General features: G+C 35.2%; 4 protein-coding genes and 1 pseudogene across 4 annotated transcripts; 3 read left to right on the plus strand and 2 right to left on the minus strand.

The window, feature by feature from the left end:
• Window positions 1-70: 70 nt before the first annotated feature.
• LOC106298189 lies at window positions 71-1,152 on the minus strand (annotated as a pseudogene).
• Window positions 1,153-4,134: 2,982 nt separating this feature from the next.
• Window positions 4,135-4,973, plus strand: LOC106299154 (zinc finger protein 1-like). The gene has a single exon (XM_013735288.1). The coding sequence runs from the start codon at window positions 4,197-4,199 to the stop codon at window positions 4,851-4,853; it is 657 nt and encodes a 218-aa protein (XP_013590742.1). The 5' UTR covers window positions 4,135-4,196; the 3' UTR covers window positions 4,854-4,973.
• A 3,116-nt stretch (window positions 4,974-8,089) lies between these two features.
• Window positions 8,090-9,387, minus strand: LOC106298566 (uncharacterized protein At2g39795, mitochondrial). The gene is made up of 3 exons (XM_013734707.1): window positions 9,096-9,387; window positions 8,576-8,898; window positions 8,090-8,470 (listed from the first exon to the last, which is right to left on the minus strand). The coding sequence occupies exons 1-3, from the start codon at window positions 9,336-9,338 to the stop codon at window positions 8,308-8,310; spliced, it is 729 nt and encodes a 242-aa protein (XP_013590161.1). The 5' UTR covers window positions 9,339-9,387; the 3' UTR covers window positions 8,090-8,307.
• Window positions 9,388-9,674: 287 nt separating this feature from the next.
• Window positions 9,675-11,994, plus strand: LOC106296930 (WD repeat-containing protein 76). The gene is made up of 4 exons (XM_013733193.1): window positions 9,675-10,626; window positions 10,710-11,119; window positions 11,441-11,539; window positions 11,670-11,994. Exons 1-4 carry the CDS (start codon window positions 9,739-9,741, stop codon window positions 11,884-11,886), a joined length of 1,614 nt encoding a protein of 537 aa, XP_013588647.1. The 5' UTR covers window positions 9,675-9,738; the 3' UTR covers window positions 11,887-11,994.
• Window positions 11,995-12,122: 128 nt separating this feature from the next.
• Window positions 12,123-14,261, plus strand: LOC106296911 (WD repeat-containing protein 76-like). Its single transcript, XM_013733167.1, has 4 exons — window positions 12,123-13,007; window positions 13,091-13,497; window positions 13,748-13,852; window positions 13,948-14,261. Exons 1-4 carry the CDS (start codon window positions 12,180-12,182, stop codon window positions 14,162-14,164), a joined length of 1,557 nt encoding a protein of 518 aa, XP_013588621.1. The 5' UTR covers window positions 12,123-12,179; the 3' UTR covers window positions 14,165-14,261.
• Window positions 14,262-14,289: the final 28 nt, after the last annotated feature.

A 14,289-nucleotide genomic window follows, 5' to 3' on the forward strand; every position in this document is an offset into this window, starting at 1 on the left:
ATTGAAATATTGTTTGCCTCATACATATACCAAAGTAGCTTGCAATTATATCGATTTCTCCTGACTGCTTCTAGTTCATTTTGTTGATGAGATCATTGGTCTTGTCTTCGCGGTTTCCAGTATCTCCTCTGTCGTTGAAAACTTGTTTCTTACCATGCAAGACACCAGCCTTGGGCTTGTTGAAATGGTCCCTAGAATCACATAACTTCTCTGAAATGATCATCAACCGTTGCTATCTCATTCATGCAAAAGATATTGTGTTCTCCTAGTGCCTAGGGTGAAAACAGAAGCTAGAATGATTAAGAACACCATGGAGTAAGCTCTCTTGTACATTGAATAGGAAACAAGAGGAACAGGATTGCTGATCTAGGCCTAACTCACACCCAAAAACTAGCTCAAGAGTGGAGGATTGCTACATCACATATATATTTCCCAAGGATGCACATCTTAAACGATGTGGGACATCTAATACCCTCTATTCTTGTGTGTCCCTTTTTGAATATGAGGTCCTTAACGTTCTTTTCATTCGGGTATATATCTACAAGAATGGCAAAACATTGGCTAAACTCAGAGCTCATAACGGAGTAAATAATGTCAAAACAAAGGTTAGACTCAAAGGTCATTACAGATTCAATCAAGCAATAGCATGGAAAATATAATGTTTCACTATTGAAAGATGATTGTCTTTCACTTTGAGAAGCTTTTGAAACAAACAGTCAGTTGCTCTGGCAAAGACACCTGTAAACGTGTTTCTTTGTTGCAAACTGTTAAGAACCTTCGTGGTCTTTGGGTGTATATTCTTCTTGCTGGGAAGAGGGAGGGATCATGAGGACACTTTCAAAGATGAAACAAGAGTAAAAAAGACCAAGTGAAGTGGAAAAGGAAAACCATTGGAGGATATCAATCGCCCTTGCGTGCGTATGATGAAAACGAGGTTTGAATTAATCGGTGGAGGAGGTGACTTTGGCCTCTTAATCCTTAGCTTCATCCGGCAAAGATCTAGTTCCTAAAGGCAAAGTATGATATAACTTGTAACTTAGTTTCTAAGATGTAGAAACAGTCTTATAGAAGCAGAATCAGAGCTTGGAGTTTATATAAATGGACAAGGACACCCAAAAATGTTAAAAAGGTTTTTGAATGAGAGTAGCCCATTTGCCTTTGAATGACTTGTGCAAAACCATATATGAACTTATGGTTATGGTCTCATTTGCCTTTGAATGAGAGAGTAGCCCATTGTTTCGTGATATAGGAACAGGAAGGGATGATGGGCTTATATAAATGTTAAAAAGGTCAATCATATGAAGAAGAAAAACTATTAGAGGACTGTTTTGATTACCAAGTATGCAGTTTTAGACAAACTATGCTTCTATTAAACATGGATGTTCTTTCTTTCTTTTTTTCTTTTTCCTTTTTTCTTGGGGATAATAAAGAATGAGAGGGTGGTCCATATATCTTTGGGGTGTGGAGGTTGGACCGACAAGGTAATCTAGGAGGAGATATACTGTCTAAATTGATTAGACGAAGCAAACATAAAAACAAAATACATCACCTCACAAGTCACTATGATGAAACAAAAGATGTACTTTTGTAACTAAAGCTGGATGGTTTCTATTTTCCAGCAGATGAATGTTTTTTATTTTAAAAAGAAATCAGTAAATAGATGTTGGGGAATCATATGTTGGTGATAAGATCACATTTTAATGCACTGTCGATTGAACCGGTATGACCAGTTCGTAACTTGATTGTCTTACTATGTCTAAAGATCGCACTTACTTGTTGTTTCTACTAACAATGAACTCGTAATATTATTTACTGCAGAACAAAGCTTTAAGATTTCAAATGTATATTATATCATCAACTGAGATTGTCTTTGATGTTAGTATAAATCTACGTATGTATATAAACCATCAATATTTTAATTTATTAATTAGTACATTACTACAGTTAAAAACAATCATATATCTCAAGAAATAGATTTTTTTTAATACTAAAAATGTAGGTATCGCAAGTAAAAAATAAAAAGTTCAGATGTTCCATATCATAATCATAATTTGCTTAACCTAGAATAAGTGGTTTCATGGTAAAAAGACAACAAAAAAAAACAAACAATTTATACGTTATCAACATCTTCGCACTGAAGCATACGGTATTACGATGTGAAGCAGTGGTGATAAAGAACTTGAAATTTCGAAAGACAAAAAAGTCTTGAAAGGTTCGATAGGATAGTTACTGGAAGAAAGCAATTCAGAAGTCATTTCATCCAGTAGCTATATTAAAGGGCATTTACGTTAGAGAACTAAGAGAAGCTCGATTAAAGACATTCTCCAACATCTATGAATCGAATCTCATATCATTTGTTCTTTTTGTTAGATTAACCTTGGTGGATGGTTCTGTAAGTTAACGAGAACGAATCCCCTATATATTATTTGAGAAACATTACAACTTATTTTTGTAGCCACGTGTCATCACTAGGATGATTCTTAGAATCATTAGAGAAATATCTTGGTCCATCTAATTATATTATAAACTTTTTATTAAACTAACAATAAATTCATTATTAATGTACTTTATTATTTCTTTAAATAAAATTTACGGAATTGTCTAATGTGGCTAAAGTATATATGACAATTAATGATTTTAAATAATAAAGATTTAATAAAAATTAGTGTATCTTCTATCATATTTGTTTAATATTAAACTATTAAATAAATTAAACAACCACAATAACCATATAATAAAAAATTTAAATTTTTCTGTATATGTTATATTTAAAATTTTTAAAAACGACTATAAATTACTAAAACTGTTAAAAGTCTCACATTCAAATAATTACAAAATTATATAAGTAAAAAGTATAATTTAATTAATTATTAAGATTAATATATATATATATATAGTTTTAAATTAAACTATAAACCATATAAAATACATAAATCTTTTAGTTTCAAAATTTACTTTGAACAATTTTTTGGCAAAATGAACAATTTTTTGGTAAAAATTTTAAACGAACATTGACAACTTATTTTTTAAAAAATTATAAATTATTAAAACTATTAATCCCACAATTAAAATTTTGTTATCAGTAATTTAATTTTTTTTCTATAAAAGATACAAATGATCAAAAAAACTATATGAGTAGAAATCATCATTTAATAGAAATTAATATTAAAAATATACTAAAATATACTATGTATGTTAGTATCATTTAAATTAACTTACATATCCTATCAAATATTAAAAAAATATTTTTTAGATTAATAAAATTGATTTATATGTTTGCACCAATTTAATTATATATTTAATAGTTGCTGACTTTTAATTATTCAATATATATTTATTATTTCATAATATTTAAAAATATTTAATACATAAAATAATTTATATATATAATATTTATCCCGCGCAAGGCGCAGATGTTAACCTAGTGTATGATATAATATAAACAATGATTAATGACATTTTTATGTGATTTTGATTGATGTGCGTGTTTTTTTAGTTTTGGACATTCGACCGAAATCGGGAGAATGGGTTAAAATATTTGAGACGAAAGTGATTGTCGGGGAAATCTGATTGGCTTCATAATCCTTGTCCAAAGTGCTAACTTACCTAACACTTAAACAAATAAAGACAGCTTCTTCATTTGGGTTTTTGAATCAAACGTCTCACCTAAACCCTAGATGAATGGAACTACCTACGTACATACTGTATAGTGTATATATATGTTTATGATTCTAAAAAGAAACGTTTTATAACGAACAAAAAATATAAGAAAATTAGAAAAAGAAAGAGAGAAACAAGATGGCAACTGTCAACAAAGACAAACTCATTTGATAAAGATAGAGCTACTTATGGTATTTATTACAATAGGTATAACATGAAATCATGAACACTCATTATTCATGTTCCCAAATATATCAATAATTTCAAATTATTACAACATTAATTTTTTCTAGTGTCTACTACTATACGGTTACATGTGCGGCTCTGTAGCTCTAGGTCAGATTGCACACATCAAAAGTGTCCTCTTTTCTTTAAACATCATTCACTTTTTTAAAAAGGTCACATGTCCCTCCAGTTCCATAAATAGAACTCACACTTCACTTCCCACGACCACATCACTTAGCATAACATCTATATCAAACTTTTATTTTCCTTCTCTTTATATACTATCTGTAGGCTATACACACAAAGTATACATGGATCCTTCCATCAAAGGAGATCAAGAAATGTTAAAAATCAAGAAACGATGTTATCAAGATCTTGAGTTAGGTTTGACCCTTTTGCCACGTGGTACGACTTCATCAGAACTCAATCTCATCGATTCTTTCAAAACCAACTCATCATCGACTTCTCATCATCATCCTAACCGTCACGAACATTTGGAAGATCCAAGAACGTTCTCGTGCAATTATTGTCAAAGAAAGTTCTATAGCTCACAAGCACTAGGCGGCCACCAAAACGCTCATAAACGCGAACGTACCTTAGCCAAACGCGGACACTACTACAAGATGAGTCTCTCCTCCTCCTCCTCTCCTTCTTCAGCGTTTGCGTTTGGCCACGGTTCAGTCAGCAGATTCGCGAGCATGGCATCGTTACCGTTACATGGCTCGCCGAGTAACAGATCAACGCTAGGGATTCATGCTCATTCAACGATCCATAATCCTTATCTAGGAAGACAAACAGCGAGTTTAAGCCATGTTTTCAAACAGAGCGTTCACCAGAAACCAGACATGGGAAAGGTGATGCCGGAGAAATTTCACATTGAAGTCGCCAACAGTAACATTGAATATTTCAAGAGCAAGCAAGAAGATCATAATCAGTTTAACAAGATTGACTTGACCCTTAAGCTATGATCTATTAATTGTCATCTTGTTTTAGTCTTTATTATAACTTTTCGGTTTTTTTACTATCTTTTGATTATTACCTTTGTTTGATATAATGAATGACTGCAGGATGTGGTAGAGTTTCATCAATTAAGCTGTGCCTTTTTTACTTGATATATTGTTGTGTAGTTCAATATTTGAGGTCTATTTTAAGCCTATGTAGTACAATACTCAAAACTTGTATTAATTTGTATTACGGAGAAAGTGATAGCCATTCCACATATATTATTAGACTGGTGTAACTATCATAGTAAGAAAATATGTATAATCATATTCATAGTGAAGAATATGTCATCTTTTAAGTTCAAGTGAGAGTAACCCTACATAATAAAGTGTGTATCCAAAATGAGAATTACAAAAAAAATTGTGGAGTATGTCACCGAAAGAACCAAAACATGTCCTACGTTATACGCATTATTGCCCACTAAATTGTCACCAATTTATTAGGCGTGAACTGACTTTAGTCAATCAACTGATAGAATGCAATATGAAATAGTATATATATATAATGTATACAATAAACTATAGTATAGTGGATTATTTTATATGGTATTAATAGACAATATGGCTCTGAATTGTAACAGCGGATTGAGTGGTGCGGGACAAACGGATTGGTTAGTGCGGTGCGGTTTAAGTGTGGTTTGTGTTAGAAAAACGCATACTGCGGGACAAGTGCGGTTTGTCTAAAATAAGCGGTTAAAACAAAATATGAATGGTGACATGTATGATAAATAATGTAACTGCGGGATACATATAATATTTTTATATTTTACAAACTAAAATATCAGTGATAATAATATAATTTTTAAAAATACAAATTTTATTTAAAAGTTATTTTATATATCTCAAATATGAAATTCAATATACTATTATTAAAATTTATATCCAATTATTTTATTTAAAAAAATATAATTGCGCTAGTTGTCTTTAGACAAAATTAATTAAGATATCTGAAAATATATATATATATTTTTTTTTTGTCATCAACATAAATAGAGTCATGAAGACTTTGCAAACCAAGCTTTAAGATATCAGTGATTTTAAATTAAGAATATGAAACTTTTTATTTAATTTATAGATTTTTTTTTTAATTATCTGAAAAACTTTACAAAATCATTTTTACTTATTTTCTCATCTAAAATATTGTATTTTCAAATTTCAAAACTTTAGCTAAGTCTGGACATATTTATCTGGAACCAAACCTAATCAACCATAAGCAAGGCTAGGTTTGGATCATATTAGTTATACTGGATTCTATATCTTTAGAACCGAAATGCCGAAACCGAACCAAAAACCGAGTAGGTACATAAATTTTTATGATATAGTCTATATTTATAAATATTAACTATATTTGGTTTTAAAATAATCAAAATCATTTAAAAATATTATTTATAAGTAGAAATAGCTAAAAACTCTAGAATACTTTTTATCCAAAAAAAATAAAATTATCCGAACAATTTGAGTTTTTATTTGAGTCTAGATTAGTTAATCATATGAGTATAAGTATATTTTAACATTTTAATGAAATATTTTGGTCTTTTGACTTTTATGTGATATATTTATGATAAAGCTTTTTGATGTTATTCTAAATTTTTTTGCTTAAAATAATTTAAGAGAAAATGTACAAAACTAACTTAAAACATCTTTCTAAAGTTAAAAAGAAAGAATTTATAATCCTTATTTTCTTACCATAGTTCTTTTAAAACAAATATGTAAAAAAAAATTCCAAAGCTTGTTTCCCCTTTTTGTTGCTCACCCAAAATAGGTGTGAGAAGACATTACACAATCATGTGTAAATATTACATAGAAAAATATAATATATTTTTTATTTGTTTTAAAAATTAGATTCGATTAAGTAAACACATGTACAGTACATAGACCACACCTTTTTTCCTTCTACTGCGTTTGATGTGCGTTCCACTTCCCGCACTCTTGCTTTATGTATTATTACATATTTTATATTTATTTTTTATATACAATTTATCAACTCAAAATTGTGTTGAATGGAAACACATATTTGGACCGCTACGTGCGTATTGGTGATCCGCAGTTAACATTCATAGCCTATATCAGCAAAACAAGATTTTACGTTTTTGTAAAAAATATAGTGGATGCACTGTGACTATCGAAGAGAGGTCCTACATGTAGTTAAAAGAAACAGACATTAATCCACAAGTGAAGAGTTGTTCGTCAGAGGTTGTTGTTTTCATCGCCATGTGACTATTAAAGTTAAATTTAAATTGTCCTTTTTAATCTAATCTAGTCACATCGCTATTATTATTTCACAATTCTATCACCATTTTAACCAATAATCTAATCTAATCTAATCTATTACAACTCTCAAGAAAATTATCTGCACTAATGCATATACTAATTTAACACTTGTTACTTGATATTTTATTTTGTATGATATGTGACCATGTGGGCGAGAGGGATCTATTATGAAAATTGATTATTATCTTGGATTTACTGAATTATAACCCAAAGATTCTGTGAAGTCTGCTTTGGGTGGGGTATGTATCAAGTTGATGTTTACATTAAAGTGATAATAATCATATAATAAAGCTAATCATTGCAATTAACAATCAACATTTCCCACAAATCATGATATTAACGATGCAGAAATCATGTTGTTACGCACAATAATTACCTTTACTAATCCCTCAGATTATCCTAATCCCTCATTATCCTAATCCCTCAGATTATCCTAATCCGTCATATCGATTAAGATTTGTATGTAGATACCACACAATCATGTTTCATAGTGGAAAAAGATCCAAAGTTCTGTAGAAAATGACAGTTTTCATAATCAAAAGCTTATTAGATACCAAATCAAATTCAAAAGAGAATATAGTAATTGCATCATACTATATCTCCTAATATTTTGTATAAAGCAAACCGAATTAACACACATCTAACTATAGTATATTGCATTCAGCTGGCTTGTCCCTTTAACTTCTGGTGTTTTACAGTGAATCCACACTAGGGAATAAAAAAAGAAGTAAAGAACACATCCATGGAGTTGCTCCTCTGTTAAGGAACACTAAGAATTGGTTCGGAAGTCACCAAAGTCGAACACAAGTGTTAGCTAGCAAGTTCCCTAAGGGGGAAAATTAAACTTACCCGAGAAGTCATCATTCTACAAACTTAACTTTAAAGCACTTTCAATGCAAACAAGAAACACCACGATTCCATTCTCACTAACATGTAAAAATGAAACAGTCTTGATCTGTCCATGCTAATAATTATGCATCAGGGAGTAGTTTTTACACAACCTGTAAGCTAAGAACCCAGCCAACAACAAAAAAAAACTGCAACTGAATTTATTAGTTGGAGAATATCCAAATCAAAGAGAGTCAAGTACTCTCACATACAGACTGCATTTATGAGGAACCAAGCAGTAGAAAGCCAAAGAGACTAATGTCTAATTCTTCTCGACATAAGATTTAACGCTTTCCATCCATCTAACGTACTCGAATTTACTTTTGTTCTTCATATAACGATGCAAGAAAACAGCAAGCTCGTCGCTTATACCTCTTTCCTCTAAAAACTGATAAAGAGCGTCTTGAAGCTCATCATCCAGTTCCCTGTAACAACCAAAAACAAACACACAATCACTTCATCTTTTTGCATAGTAGTCCTATATCTCTTTTTTTTTTGTTATGTTAAAGAAAAGAATGAGGTCAGCGTACTCAAACTCAGGTCCACCGTAGGAAGACGGCGAACTGTTGATGCCTTTACGAATACAGAGCTTTGATATCTCAATGTTATCTGGCCAAGCAGAACACATGATCTCCAAGGATTCACCAGAAATGCCCTTAGAGATGTTGACAACGAAAGTGATGTGAAGAATAAACTCAGGTTCAGTTCTGGTGGACTTTGAAGTCGGAACTGATCTATCAAACATGGTCGCCTCAACTTTAATGTCTTCTTTCTCCCCATACTTCCTCTTCAAGCTAATCCACTGCTCTCCAGGCCGTTCCTCCACAGTGAATGGACCATAACTGCTCGGAGACTGCAAACATATCCAATCAAAGTGATCAATCCCCAAACTGGAGAGGGCACTGTATCAACCTAAGTATTGCATATCACATGTACATAACTCTTATACCAAACTCAGATTCCAGGAAGGCTAAAGTATCTACCTTTCTGCCACCGAAATGGAATAATTAAGATTGAAAGCTTAAAGTATCAAGCTTTATTGGGCATTACCTGAAGAGGAGGCGAGTGATTGAGTTCGTAATCGATCTCATTACGGATGAGTCGGCAGATGTTTCCTTGGAAAGCTGATTTCTGCATTTCTGAGACGTAACTCCCCGAGCTTAGACATCTCCCTCCGATCAAAAAGTTCCGATTTTGAATCGTGGGTAAACCGATTTTAGGGTTCCGGTACGCAATCGAAGGGGACGAATCGGAGAAGACGGATCTTCTCAGACATCTGACGAATCGAGCCATTGACAGAGAGATGAGAGGAGAAATGACGACGATTCGTAGGGTTTAACAGTTTTTAAGAGATTTAATCGTACGGCTAATATCGCGCGTTATAGTTTGGGAGAAAGTAATCTACACCGTCGATTGAGATTAATAACAGTCAAAACAGAGATTCCATCGTACGGCCAGTATCGTGTGTTCTAGTTCGGAGAAAGTAATCTGAACCGTCAAAATAATGACATTTTCGTAAAATTAAGAAAATAATTTTTTTTTGGCGGTAAAATGCGATTCTCCCGCCCATCTCCGACCAATCAGGGATCTTCTTGTTTGATTGCTTTTCTTCTAGGGCTTTCAGGTTTAGTCCGAAGTTGCTATTTTCCCTCTCTCTCTCTCTCTCTCTCTCTCTCTGCCTCACGGTGATTCAATGGCGACGGAGTACGAGCGGAAACGATTGGAGAACATCAGACGGAACGATGAGATGATGGCGGCGCTCAACGTCCGAGCCAAAGCTTCTCTTCTCACCGCCGCAACCAAACGCCCTCGAGAGGAATCTACTAAATCGTATAAGAAGAAGGAGAAGCCTGAAACACCGATTGTTATGCGGAAGTCTCTACGCACCAGAGGATTGGATCCAGATTCGGTCGGTTTACCCAATTGGTTCTCGGATTTTCCCAAACGTATTACTTCTCCTCCTTCCCAGTACTCGTCGGCGCCTCTGCAGAAATCATCGGCTCGTTTGTTGGCTCCTCTGCCCTTTGATAAGGCTTATGATGGAGAGGGGTCTTGTAAGAAATTGATCGAGACTATGTTGCGTTCTGCGAGTAAGTCTATTGATGATTCTCCTATAGATAGTAGCAGCACTAGGAGGAGATCTTCTCGCCTGTCTAATGCTGTTGTTCAAAAGGAAGAGTTAGTTTCATCTAGTTGTTTTGTGAAGAAGGTAGCTTTTGCCAAAAAGTCTTGTCGAGGAAAGATGGTTACTAAGGATGAGAATGATGATTCTCCTATGAGTTCTGGTAATGATTGTTTGAAGAAGGAAGTTGTTAAGCCTGAGAAGATTGAGTTTGATGGGGAGCCGTTGAGTTTAGAGCCGCATAACGTAGCACGTGTTGTTCCTGGGAGGATTTTGGTTGTAAAGTTAATACCTTGCCAGAATGTTAAGCTTGTTGCTGCTGGGGACAAACTTGGGAATGTTGGGTTTTGGAATTTGGATTGCCAGGGTGAGGAAGATGATGATGATGGGATCTATCTGTTCCGTCCTCACACTGCCCCAGTTTCATCTCTTGTGTTTCAGCAAAACTCTCTCTCAAAGGTACATTTTTTTATTTGTCTTGAAACTTTGGTTGGAGAAAGCTATCTCTTTTATTATTCCTAAGCTCTTTTTCGTTGGCGCAGGTTATTAGCAGCAGCTATGATGGTCTCATACGGTTGATGGATGTTGAGAAGTCGGTTTTTGATCTGGTTTATTCGAGCGATGATGCTATATTTTCCCTCTCGCAGAGACCTAATGATGAGCAAAGCTTGTACTTTAGTGCGGGATATGGAATGTTGAATGTATGGGACCTCCGAGCAGGAAAGTCAGTTTTCAATTGGGATGATTTACATGAACACAGGATAAACTCTATAGATTTCAGCTCGCAAAATCCCCATGTCATGGCTACAAGCTCCACAGATGGGAATGCTTGCCTTTGGGACTTGAGAAGCATAGGAGCTACAACACCGAAAACATTAAAGACTGTGAACCATTCTAGGGCGGTGCACTCTGCTTATTTCTCTCCTTCTGGTCTTTCACTTGCAACTACAAGGTAATTTTATTTTACTAATCAGATGATGTTTGTTTCGTTTGAAACATTAAGATATGCTCCACACTTGTTAAGGTTCATTATCTCTCTGCGTTTTGGTATATAAGTTGCACACTGCACTTGAGTGTTTAAAATCAATTACTCATAAAGAAATCCTTGATGGTTACTAATCTCGTAAAGCTTACCGACAACTTAGAGGAGGTCAAACATGTGTATTGTGAAACTGATTTTATGTAGCTCCCTTGTGTGTGTATACTTCTTTTCAGCATCGGTTAAATGTGGAATGCTAATGTTTGTTACGCTCTTGCCTTGTTTTCCTTGTAGCGTTGACAACTATATTGGTTTACTAAGTGGCACCAATTTTGAGGATATCTCCATGATATCTCACGACAATGCCACCAACAGGTGGATCTCTACTTTCAGGTATTGCTCCACACCCTAATAAGCTCTCAGTTCCAGTACACCTATGAGTATTGAGACACTCATTTTCCACATTTATGAGAAAATGAAAAGTGGGCATTGCTCTCATCGTCTGTTTTTTTTTTATTTGCAGGGGAGTATGGGGATGGGATGACTCATACATCTTTGTGGGCAATCGTCCTTCAAAAGGAATAGATGTGATCTCAACGAAACTAAAGAGAACAGTGAAGGAACTGCAAGACCCTCTAATGAAAGCTATTCCTTGCAGAATCCATTGCCATCCTCTTAGTGTTGGGGTGCTTGCAGGATCCACAGCTGGAGGACAGGTCTATGTTTGGACACCAAAGTAACCATATTTTTCAATCAGCATGAGTTGTTAGTGTGTTATTTGTTTGGAACTGGTTTACTACTGTAGATGTAATAACTTTTGAAGTTAAATATCTCGAGCGTTCTAGTTTCGGAGAAAGTAAATCTGGACCGTCCAAAATAATGAAAATTTAGTAATTTAAACAATAACAATAAAATAATTTTTTTATTGGCGGCAAATGCGATTCTTCAGCCCCTTCCTTCTCCGACCAATCAGGAGTGTTGTTGTTAGGTCTTTAAAGCTCGAGTGCGAAGAGACACTTTCTTTGACGCTTGAATGGCGACGGAGTTCGAGCGGAAGAGATTGGAGAACATCAGGCGGAACGATGAGATGTTGGCGGCTCTCAACGTCCGTGCGAAAGCTTCTCTTCTCACCGCCGCAACGAAACGACCTCGAGACGAATCTACTAAGTCTTTGAAGAAGAAGGAGAAGCCTATTGTTATACGGAAGTCTCTACGCACCAGAGGTTTGAATCCAGATTCCGTTGGCTTACCCTATCGGTTCTCAGGTGATCCCAAACGTATGGCTCCTCCTCCTCAGAAATTAAAGGCTCGTCTTCCCTTTGATAAGGCTTATGGTGGAGAGGGCTCTTATAAGAAGTTCGTTGAGACTGTGTTGGGCACAACTGCGAGTAACTCTATGGTTAAGGATGATTCTCCTATAGATTGTAGCAGCACTAGGAGAAGATCTTCTCGCCTGTCTAATGTTAACAAGGCAGAGTCAGTTTCATCTAGTGATTATGTGAAGAAGGAAGCTTTTGTCAAGAAGCCTTGTGGAGGAAAATTAATTACTAAGGATGAGAGTGATGATTGTTTGAACAAGGAAGCTTCTGGGGTTATGACTGAGAGCATTGAGTTTGAGGAGGGTGGTTCTGGCACGGGACCGTTGAGTTTAGAATCGAATAACGTAGCACGTGTTGTTCCTGGGAGGGTTTTTGTTGTAAAGTTCATGCCTTGCCAGAACGTTAAGCTGGTTGCTGCAGGGGACAAACTTGGCAATGTTGGCTTTTGGAATTTGGATGGGGAGGATGATGGGATCTATCTGTTCCATCCTCACACTGCCCCAGTTTCATCTCTAGTGTTCCATCAAAACTCTTTCTCAAAGGCGAGTTTTGTCTTGATTGAAACTTTGGTTGGAGAAAGTTATCTCTTTTGTTATTACTTAGCTTTTTTTTTCCGTTGATGCAGGTTATTAGTAGCAGCTATGATGGTCTCATACGTTTGATGGATGTTGGAAAGTCGGTTTTTGATCTGGTTTATTCGAGCGATGATGCTATATATTCCCTCTCCCAGAGGCCTAATGATGAGCAAAGCTTGTACTTCTCTGAGGGACATGGAATGTTGAATGTATGGGACCTCCGAGCAGGAAAGTCAGTTTTCAATTGGGGTTTGCATGAACACAGGATAAACACTATAGACTTCAACCCGCAAAATCCTCATGTCATGGCTACAAGTTCCAAAGATGGGACTGCTTGCCTTTGGGACTTGAGAAGCATGGGAGCTACAAAACCAAAAACATTAAGGACTGTGACTCATTCCAAAACTGTGCACTCTGCTTATTTCTCACCCACTGGCCTTTCACTTGCAACTACAAGGTATCTTGTCGTTTTTTTCTCCTCAGTCTGCTCAATACATTTACTTTGTGGAACTACAAACATCGGTTTTACTTGTTTATAAGAAATCACATAAAGATGTTGTTTGTTTTGTTGAAACATTAGTATATACTCCACACTTGTTGAGGTTCATTAACTCTCTGCGTTTTGGTAAAATGTGGAATGCTAGTGGCTGTTTTACGTTCCCTGTCTGGTGTTTGATTGTGAAACTCTTGCCTTGTTTCCTTTGTAGCGTTGACAACTATATTGGTATTCTAAGTGGCGCCAATTTTGAGGATACTTCCATGATCTATCACGATAATTGTAATACTACCAACAAGTGGATCTCCACTTTCAGGTATTGCACTATTCCTGTGACCACTGGCACACTTGCTATTTTTATGGGAAAATGAAACGTAGGCATTGCTCTCATCGACTGTTTATAATTTGCAGGGGAGTGTGGGGTTGGGATGATTCATACATCTTTGTGGGCAACCGTCCTTCAAAAGGAATTGATGTGATCTCTACTAAACTAAAGAGAACAGTGAAGGAACTGCATGACCCACTTATGAAAGTTCTTCCTTGCAGAATCCATTGTCATCCTCTTAGTGTTGGGGTGCTTGCAGGATCCACTGCTGCAGGGCAGGTCTATGTTTGGACACCAAAGTAACCATTTTCAATAGGCGTGAGTTGTTAGTGTGGTTTTTGTTGTGTCAGCACCCAAATGTTATTATCTGTTTGGTTCTAATAACTTAAAGTAAATTAACTCCTTGCGTTTACGTAATCATCCTGAAG

Source organism: Brassica oleracea, chromosome C6 (genome assembly GCF_000695525.1).
Source record: "Brassica oleracea var. oleracea cultivar TO1000 chromosome C6, BOL, whole genome shotgun sequence".
Lineage (NCBI taxonomy): Eukaryota > Viridiplantae > Streptophyta > Magnoliopsida > Brassicales > Brassicaceae > Brassica > Brassica oleracea.